The following is a 10,329-nucleotide window of genomic DNA, read 5'->3' as shown; positions in this document are numbered from 1 at the left end:
AGAGAGTTGTGGGAAATGACTTATATATAGAGAAATTTTCAAGTTGGGTAGTTGAAAAATAACAACGATTTTACAAGGAATATTTTACATGGATTTTACATGGTTTTAACATATTATTTACAACGAATTTACGACGAAATTAGGTAAGTTAAAGCACATTGAATACACGTTTTCACCTAAATATAACGGTAACATGATTCGTTGTAATGTCGATGTAAAGTTTACTTTTCGACGTACTTGCGTCGTAATATTACATGGCGTTTACGACGAAATTTGGTTTCGTTGGTTTCGTCGTAATTGCGTTGTTAAGCCACCAGTTACTATTTCTAAGACGACGATAAGGAACCTGTGTCGTTCGTCTGTCTGCCAATTCAGTGGAATGACAAGGAGAAAGTGGACGGAAGTGCAGCTGGTTTGTACTTGAGAGGAACGTTTGACGATGGTCGGAGGTTCCTTTCAAGTATAAACCAACTGCACTTCCGTCCACTTCTCCTTGTCGCTCCACTGAATTGGCAGACAGACGAATGACTCATGTTCCTTATCGTCATCTTCGAAATAGTAATTGGTGGCTGAATGAGGAATAGAGTCTAAACGCCATCAGGTTCGAGAGGAAGAGAGTTGTGTGTTGTGAAGAAGAGAGTTGTGGGAAATGACATATATATATAGAGAAATATAACAATGATTTTACAAGAAAAGTTTTACATGGATTTTACATGGAACATTTACAACGACTTTACAACGAATTTAGGTAAGTTAAAGCACATTGAATACACATTTTCACCTTTATATAACGGTAACATGATTCGTTGTAATGTCGATGTAACGTTTACAACTATTTCGCATTCCACGTACTTTCGTCGTAAACTTACATTGATTTTACGACGAAATCCTTTCGTCGTAAATTACCATGGAGTTTACGACGAAATAATGTCTCGTCGTAATTGCGTTGTAAAGCCCATGTAAAGTTACGAGGAAATAATTTCCTCGTAAACCGCCGTTGTTACTGCTACGTTTTCTTGTAGTGTTAGTAGTATATTTTAAACAAATTAAAGCTAACATGTAAACCAATAAAATAACTAATCACCACATAATTAAGCCATCTATACATTTTGTCGGCTAATTAAACAAGAAAATGTCAGCATTGACTTTAACTAATCACAATATATATTTATTATTTAACCGTTGATCGAACATCACCTTGTGATTTATCAAAGTTACATCTCTTCACAAATTAAAACACTCCCTTTATACTAATTTTTATATCCTCTCGATCATATACAAAAATGAATAGAAAATACTCGGATCGTCGATCATATTCATGGTCTGGACAAGCAAGACCATACATATGCGAATTTTGCGAGAGGGGTTTCTCCAACGCACAAGCTTTAGGAGGGCACATGAATATCCACAGGAAAGACAGGGCAAAGCTGCGACAAGCGAACCTAAAAGAAGATGACCGTGAAGACTCCACATGCACCACTTCGAGAAATCGGTTCGAGCAAGACCTGACTGAACTGCCTTTCTTCGTTGATTCCACGGTCGGTTCATCAACAAAACAAGACAAAAATACAAGTGGAGACTATTTGGGAGGTGAAGAGAAGAAAATGATGAAACTTCAAAATGCTTTGTCCCACAGTGCAGAAGTGATAGATCTTGAGCTTCGTCTAGGACTAGATCCTTATAAGAAATCACCAAGTACGTAATAATGTGAATAGTATAATCACCAAGTAAATATTCCCTCTATTTCAAAAAGATAGATGTTTTAGAAAAGAAAATTGTTTCACAAAGATAGATATTTTATGTTTTCTACGAAAAAATTGTAAAATAAAAAAAAATTAATTGATTTTATTAAATTATTATTGGTTAAAAGATATTGAAAAATTGAAAATTTCATAAAACGATACATTTATTATAGTGATTTAATATGTTTTCTTAATATGTGTGAAAACGTTAGAAAATCTATCTTTGTGAACCGGGGGGAGTATCTAATAATCTGAATAGTTAGAATTTGTTTTGTTCGTTTGATTATTTATAGATGTCTTGATATTACAATAAAACTAACATTTATGTACGTAAAGTATCTGATTTTGATGCGTTTTTATCATTAGTTTGTTAACACAATGGTTTATCATCATATTATACGAAATAAATTAATGATTTCGAAAGGATCAATAAAATTAATATAAGAATCATGCCTCGAATCAGAGGCTTATATCATTTATTTTAGGGTTTCTACTACGATCGGGTTTTCAGATAGTACAAAATTAAAGAATTTGTAATATTTATCCACTATGTTAGTAAAACCCTATATGATAGTATTTGTCTCGATATCAGTTTATTTGCTATTCTGTCTAAGTTCATATTAACTCCCCTGAATTTGCAATATAGTTTCTAAATTAATAGAAATCATCAACTTAGTGATTAGATCCAAACCAATCAGAAGATATAAATCACTTTCTTATATATTTATAATGAATTAGTGATTTTTATGGACTAGGTATGGTAGTATTTTAATACAAAAGTTACAATGTCAACGTAAAATCATCATCGCAAGACAATAATCACATTACGTTATCTCTATATTTGTCGACTGTTGGTTGAGAGGAGTTGGCGGCTGACTTTAAATACTTTAGTTACTAGGTAATAATTCGCACCTTGCGCAGAATGTGATTATTAGTTTCGTTATTTTTAATAAAAACAAATTAAATCTGTTTAATCTGGATAGCGGTTCGGTTTTAAGTTATTTTTTTGTTTTAAATTTCTTAAAATATAACTATTATTTTAAATTAATATTTATTTTGGTTTATTCGGTTAGAATGTTTGATTTTTTAGTTTTTTTGGTAAAAACCAAAAAATACTATTATTTGTTTATTTTCATGTTATGAATTTTAGATAGTCGTCATGTCGAACCAATGGCTTCATATCATAGTTTGTAAACAGATAATAGTTCAAGAAAAAGAAAAGAAAATTATTAAGACAAATCATTTCACTACAATTTGGTCGGTAGTGAAAGAAGCATTAAGAAAAAAATATTTCAACTTCCACAAAAAATATATTTCAGTCGTAGTTAATACTTAGTTACAAGGTGTTCACATCAAGGTGCACATGTATGTGTATGTAAAAATATATAGAAATAGTTGACAAATATATAAAGATATTGCTAATTAATATTAAATGACATTTTTGTTTTAAATAATACATGAAAGATAAAATTAAAATTAATTAAAAATTAAAAAGGCCTTGACATTAGTGAATTTTTTTCATATAAAGAAAAATCAATTGTATCCGTAAATAGAGGTGAGCACAGATCGAATATCCGAGTATTTGGAGGCATTCATGTCGATTCAATCTTTAGCCACCTGGATAGTCGGTGACTCTGATATCCAAAATGATTTATAATTTTAAAGAATATCTGATTTGATCCGTAAATAAAATAAAATTTTAATAATAACAATTAATTACAAAATAAAATATTATTTAACTTTTTAAATTTTAATACCTAATATAATAAATTTAATTCATAAAATATTCTAAAACTTATATAAACTATAATATATATAACATATATATATAATTCTATACATATATGTATATATATGTATATAACAGATCGAATTTGATATCCGTTCCTAAAAATATGGTATTTGTGATTTGCTTTTTTTTTTATTGTATTTTAGTAATTGATTTGTTTCGTAGAGTTACGGATATCCATATTTTTTTGTTCAGATCAAAACGGATAACGAATCGAATCAAAATTTATAAATAGTTTGCCCAACTTTATCCGTAAACAATAAAAATAATATATATATAGTTTAGCTTTTGATTCGTTATTTGTTTTGATTCGAACCGAAAAATACAAAGTTTTATTGGAACCATGCATGTGAGTTTTATATTAAAAAATACAAAGTATATAGTGTGAACATATTTATGAATATAGTGTGAACGCGTTAACATATTTATTATTAAATATTGTGAGGCTGTCACGTGTCTATTATAGTGTGTTGATGCATTTATTACAATGTTTTTCTTTTAATATATAAGAGATTTAATCATTATCACATTCACATTCTATATATTGTTTTTATATTGCTAACACATTATATATTCTCACTGTCTAAACATTATAAATTTGACATCTCTTCGCATGAACTAAACACTCTTTTTCCTAATTTGTTTATATATTCTCTCGGTCAAATATAAAATGAATAGAAAATACCTGGATGGTCAATCATATTCATGGTCCGGACAAACAAGATTACACATATTCTATTTTTGCGAGAGCTTCTCACTGCACAAGCTTAAGGAGGGCACATGCATGAACATCACATATTTAACGTTGCATTTTAATATGTGCGTGTGCATGAGAAGAATTATACACTGATGCAGAGATAAGAAAGGGATCATGAATATGATGATGAGAACTAGCTGCGATGAGACATTGGACATGAGAGGCCTTATCTTCTCTCTCTATCTCCCGCTTTGCTTTCTAAAACCCCTAATTTGATTGGTGTTGTTTCAGCCGGTGGCGGCCTCCAGTGAATTCACGGCCGCCGTTGCCGGCTGTCTCTCTCTATTCTCTCTCATTTCTTTCTCTTTTCATGTCTCGCCTCTTTCTTCCACTCTTTAGTCTCACCGATATGCTCTCTGCTGTGGTCTCCATCTCATCAGGGCTGGCTTAACATTGTTATGGGTCCTAGGGAAAAAAAAAATTTACTCTCTAAAATTTATATTCAGACTAGATATGGACCCGTGCTTTGCACGGGTTTTATTTGATGTTTTAATTTTACGAAAACATAAAAAATATGAAAATATTTTTCAAATTAGTTCTTGAAATTTTCAGTATATATTGGTGTAATACTTATTTTAGTATAATAATTAATTTTCCTACATAAACTTTGATTAGTATTTCTACTTCAATAATCATGGTGTTTTAAAATAGTATATAATGTTTTTTCCTATAAATAATTCACTTTGAATTATTTATAATATTGCAGTTAATTGAAAAATATAGAATTGCTGTAAACTATCTATATTATTTATATTGTGCAAGAAAATTCAAAAAAAAAAATCAAAATTGATGTCAGACGAAACCAATCAATATGTATGATTGATATTCAGCTAAATATCAAATATATTTCTTGATAAACATCAAAAAAATTTTCTTCTGCCCTACCTTAGCATCAATAGTGTCACTATAACCTTTTTACATATATATCATATATTATTGAAAATGTCTTGATATACAATATTTTGTAGAACACTATTGTCGATATGTTTTGTGTCTACTTTAAGAATTCTAAAGTCATGCATCTGTAGTGACTCTTTGATAGTGAAGTGTACAATTGTCCATGAGAGATCATCTTGCATCTGTTGGTTGGTGTGAGACTTATTTTACGAATAAGAATCTGTTGATTATTGATCTCGGTTAGGATTTTTGCTTTAGTAATCATGTTGTCTAGGCTGGTTATTAGTAAAATTGTTCCATTGTAAATTTCTTTCATTGATTTAAATTCCTTAATAACATGACTGGAACATCTATTTTGAGATCAAGTTTGTGATTTGGAATCCCTGTAAATTTTAACGTATTTAAAAATCTGTGGAAAATAGAATATACTAATTTGTAATTTCTTCTTAGTCATTACCAATACTATCAGAACTCAAATATTTCTTTTGCTCACCGTCTAAGCAAATTAACATATAGCTATTTACTTTACCAACCGTTTCATTCCTTATTCTTTGGAGTAAACATTTCTTTTTCGATGAGATAATTCTTGTCTTTAAAAGTGAATTTGGAAATCTTGATATATAGATGTTGTAATGCATTCAGAAGGAGCTGCATTGTTTTTCAAGAGCAATTTGTTGTCTTATCTCGGAAGGTAAATTATGTGAACATCAGTTTAGATGTGAAAGGACATGCAGAAAAATTCACCTAGATAGAAAAGTCGATTATTCATAAATAAATTGACATTGACATTAACTTAACTACAACAGTAAAACCAATTTATATTGTCGATAAGAACAAACACATATAAGCATAATAGTCACATTAACTTTTGTACAACAACATAACTGCATAAATCTATTTGGCTATATATACAAACGCCAACGTATAATTGTGGCAATAACTAACGTACAGCAGCATGACAATTATGACAAAAAAAAATCAACTTCAGTTTAAGAAGAAAAAAAACATGTGAAAATTAGAAAACCTAGTTATTTTGTCATCATGTGATAAAAAAAAAAGAACACACAAAGATATGAAAAGAACATGCAGAAAAACTCCCCTACTATTTTTCTTCTACTCTTATTATGTTTAGTGACAAAATATGAGAGAGCTTAATCTGAAATATAGATGTGAATAATTGTAGTTCCTTTTGGTTTATGATTTTTAAACAGAAAATTAAATATTTAATTAGGAAAGTTGATTATTCATAAAAATACTGAAATAGTTATTCTACTAATTTTTTGTTTAGGATTTGAAGAAAGGAAAATTACTATTAAACACTCTTTTACAATATTCCTATGTTTACAATTTTAGAAAAGGACAATTACTATCAAATATTTTTATAGTGATCATTTCTTTAGGATTTAGAAAAGGAAAATTAGTATTAAATAAATTATTTTACAAATACTTTTTGTTTAGAATTTTTAAAAAGAAAAAAATTTAGTAAAAAATACTATCAAAATTTTATAGAAACAGGTACTATTAAATAACTTTTGAAATTAATTCTTGCTATTAAATAATTTTAAAATTTCGTTTTTATTATCTTAGCATATATATATATATATATAATCATGAGAGATTTTAACACATGCCCGATATATTAAAAGAAAAATCACTCTCATATAATTATTTGCTTAATATTTTTAAAAAAAGGAAAATTACTTTAAATAATATTTATAGTTACTTTTTTATAAATCATTTATTTTGTTATTATTTATTTATATATATTTTTTAATTAGAAGATAGTTTAACACGTGTCACAATCGCGTTAATTAGCAACTTTAAAGAACCAAACTTTATATAATAAGATAATGTTTAAAATATTTTTAAAATTTAATCAGTAATATTTTGTATATTTTGTGATGAAAATAAAACTATATGCATATTAAATATTTTTGGGCCCTTTTCAATTTTATTTATTATATTTATATTTTTTTAAATAAAAATATGGACTTTTTTTAAAAAATTAGGCCCCTTAACTATTAATATACGGGGAGACACGGGCTTCGGCTCGGGGCGGTCGCACCGCTTGTCCCCCCTCCTCAGCCGGCCCTGCATCTCATCTTCGGCGTCTCTGCCCGGTGGTTGGGGTTCTTGAGCAGCGGTGAGGCGCGGCTGTGAGTGTGATGTTTGGTGGTTCTTCTGAGAGTTTATCTTCGAGACATCGTTCAGATCTGGCTATATCTGCTTTCAGTGGTGGTCCATGGTGCTCTTGTAGTGGCGCTCTGGTTCAACGTCTCTTCCTCCGGCGTTAGCTAGTGGATGTTGATGACAAGGGCCTTCGTTCTCGGTTGGAGGATTCTCGTCTCTAAGATTTCTTCAGATTCATCTTACTTTTCATCACCAGTGAGAGTTTGATGTATATCATGAGCTGACTTTGAGTCTCAGGTGGTTTCTCTGGTGGTGGTGGTGATACTCTGCTGCCAGCTCTCTTTGTAGGTTTATGCAGTCACTCCATGTGGCTAGAAGGCGTCACTGTTAGACTTACAAACTAGGGCTGAGCTATTCTTCTCGTATAAATCAGAAGTGGCGGTTTGGTGAAGCGGTATGTTAAAAGCTTCTCTCTGCGGTGAAAGGTCAGCCTCCGGTTCTCGAGGTCAGTCGCTTGTGCGGTTATTGTTGGTCCTAGGTATGTTGTAGTCGACTTGGAATACAATCCCGATTGCAGGTGTTGTTAGCATCTCTGCAAATATGCACTACAAGAAAACATAATCTTAACGATGGCGGTTTTCCTCGTGAGTTCGTCGTAAAAGAGGCTTTACGACGAATAGCGAGGAACCACGTTTGCTCGTTACTCATCTGTCGTAACACATATTTCCTCGCTAATTCGTCGTAACTTAGCGAGGAATATATTTCGTCGTAAAGACGAAGTAGATCATTTCATCGTAAAGACCACGTCAATATTCCACGTAAGGAGGTCGCTATATTTCTTCGTAAATACCTCGAAACGAGTTTCTCGTAAACTACACGTAAATACCTTGAAAGTGTTTCCTCGCAAAATACACGTAACGACCACGAAAGGATTTCCTCGTAAAATACTCGTTTATCTTTCCTCGTTATTTCCTCGTAAATGTTTTCTCGTAAAATACTCGTTTATTATTTCTCGTCATTTCCTCGTAAGGTTTCCACGTAAATAGGTCGTACATTAGCTACGAATTTACTTCGTTTTTATTATTTTACAGAATTTAAAAATATAATTAAAAAATAATTAAAATTATTTAATTTATTAATAAAATTAAAATTTAAAATAAAAATAAATCAATATGAAAATATTTTATATATAAATAAGTTTTGAATTTATAATACAACAACCGGAAAAAAAAAACTAAGGGTCGTTCATCGCCTGGTAGAATTCATCACTCCTCCTCGTAACATCCGCCTCGTTATGTACGTCGGATGACTCGCCTCGAATGGGATGTTGTTGTCGCATGTTCCTCAACATGGACTCCCATTCCGGATTTGTGGTCGGTATAACGTCCAAGAAGCCCTCGACTCCACCCATACGAGATTTTGTCGCGGCCAACTCGTTACGCAGCTGAGCGGACTCTCTACGCAGCTCAGTGACTTCATCATCCCGTCGCTGACCATAAGACGATGTCGCTCAAGGAACATCGTTGACGGAACCAATCCTCAACGTCCGTCCCTTTTTTTTAGGGACAACCTTAAAAACAAAAAATAAATATTGTTTGTAAAAATTTAAAGTTATATTAAATGAATAATAAAAAATTAAAATTTTTGAAAATTTACCTCCTCGTAAATCTTATCCACTTCAAGTGTGGATAAGGTGATGGGCAATCCGTCGGTAGACTGCTGGGTCAGCTGAGTCTGGCGGTCTTCAACCCGAGCAACCACGTCGTTGTAGATTTGCTCGGACTTGCCATCTACAAATACGCCCGCCTTGTTCTTGTGGGTCCTCTCGTAAAGTTCCATAAGAGATGGGAGATGTCCCGTCTCTTTGGCCTAAAAAACATTTAAGAAAGTTAGAATAAAACATATATATTAAAAAATTTATTTAATAAAATATTTAATTACCATTTCCAAACGGACACCGGGGTGGGGTTTTTGGCCCGTAGTGTGAAGCATCAGCCCGTTTCCGTGCTCATCGACCGTGTTACGGGAGTTAGAGCAAGCCTGGGCGATTCTAATGGAATCAGGAAGGCGCCAATAACGGATGAGGCCATCCCACACATCCGTGGTGAGCTCAGCGGGTTTGCCACGCTCATATCCCTTCACGATCCAGTCACCCTTCCAGTTGGAGACCGTGTCCAACAAGCGAACTTTCGCCTTCGCGTTAAACTTCTTCCTCACCCTCTCAGTGATTCCCAAGGCCCAATTATATTTTTGCTGTTGGAAAAAATAAATTAACAATTAGTGTTTTAGAAAGTATATATATAAATCATGAAAAAATTAAAGTATATATAATTAATTAATAGAAACTTACAGCGTAAATTTTGAACCACGTCTTTCTGGCGTAGTGAGGCGTCTTACTCCAGTTCGGATGTGCCATGGAGAAGTAACCTTTGATCGTGTCGGTTACGTCCGATGCAAGACATCCGTCAACCCCACACCTGGAAAATACAAATTTAAAATATAAATTATTTTTTAATGTTATAAAAGAATTTTAAACGAATTAAAAAAAAATTAATGCAACATACCACAAAGTTCCGTCCGGTCGGTCGGGGTCGATGACTGGTAAACCTTCTCTGCCTGGCAGACGGAGAATGTCCTCTACAGTGTACTGCGAGTAAGGAGCACTCGGAGGCACCATCAAATCGGGATGAATATCGGCGGCCATCGGAGGTGCCATCGGAGGAGGCACAGGAGGAGGCATCGTCGGATGAGCCATCGGGGAAGGCACATGAGGAGCCGATGGTGCACTAGAAGAAGTAGACCTAGAGACTCTCTGAGTGTACTGAGTCTCGGGGACAGTCTCCTGACCCGAAGAACCGGGGGCTGAAGAAGAGGCCGGGTCTAAACGACTACCCGGCTCACCGAAGATCTCTCTGTAATGGGCAGTAAGTCTTCCTTTTCGAACCTGAGAAAAAAAAAAATTTTTTAAAATTAACATCAACAGTATATTTCCCAACATTATCCACCTAATGAAC

At 32.8% G+C, this 10,329-nt stretch overlaps 1 protein-coding gene across 1 annotated transcript; it reads left to right on the top strand.

Moving 5' to 3' along the window:
• The first annotated feature begins 1,047 nt into the window (after positions 1-1,047).
• Positions 1,048-2,245, top strand: LOC125585586 (transcriptional regulator TAC1-like). The gene has a single exon (XM_048754920.1). It carries the CDS (start codon positions 1,284-1,286, stop codon positions 1,701-1,703), a length of 420 nt encoding a protein of 139 aa, XP_048610877.1. The 5' UTR covers positions 1,048-1,283; the 3' UTR covers positions 1,704-2,245.
• The last annotated feature ends 8,084 nt before the right edge of the window (positions 2,246-10,329 follow it).

The sequence above is a fragment of the Brassica napus genome, chromosome C4, assembly GCF_020379485.1.
Source record: "Brassica napus cultivar Da-Ae chromosome C4, Da-Ae, whole genome shotgun sequence".
In the NCBI taxonomy this organism is placed as follows: Eukaryota; Viridiplantae; Streptophyta; class Magnoliopsida; order Brassicales; family Brassicaceae; genus Brassica; species Brassica napus.
The sequence above is the reverse complement of the archived record's forward strand: the minus strand, read 5'-3'. Positions and strand labels throughout refer to the sequence as shown.

What these genes read in the sequence shown, in the direction of transcription:
- LOC125585586 (XM_048754920.1), top strand. Translation starts at nt 1,284, where the DNA reads ATGAATAGAAAATACTCGGATCGTCGATCATATTCATGGTCTGGACAA.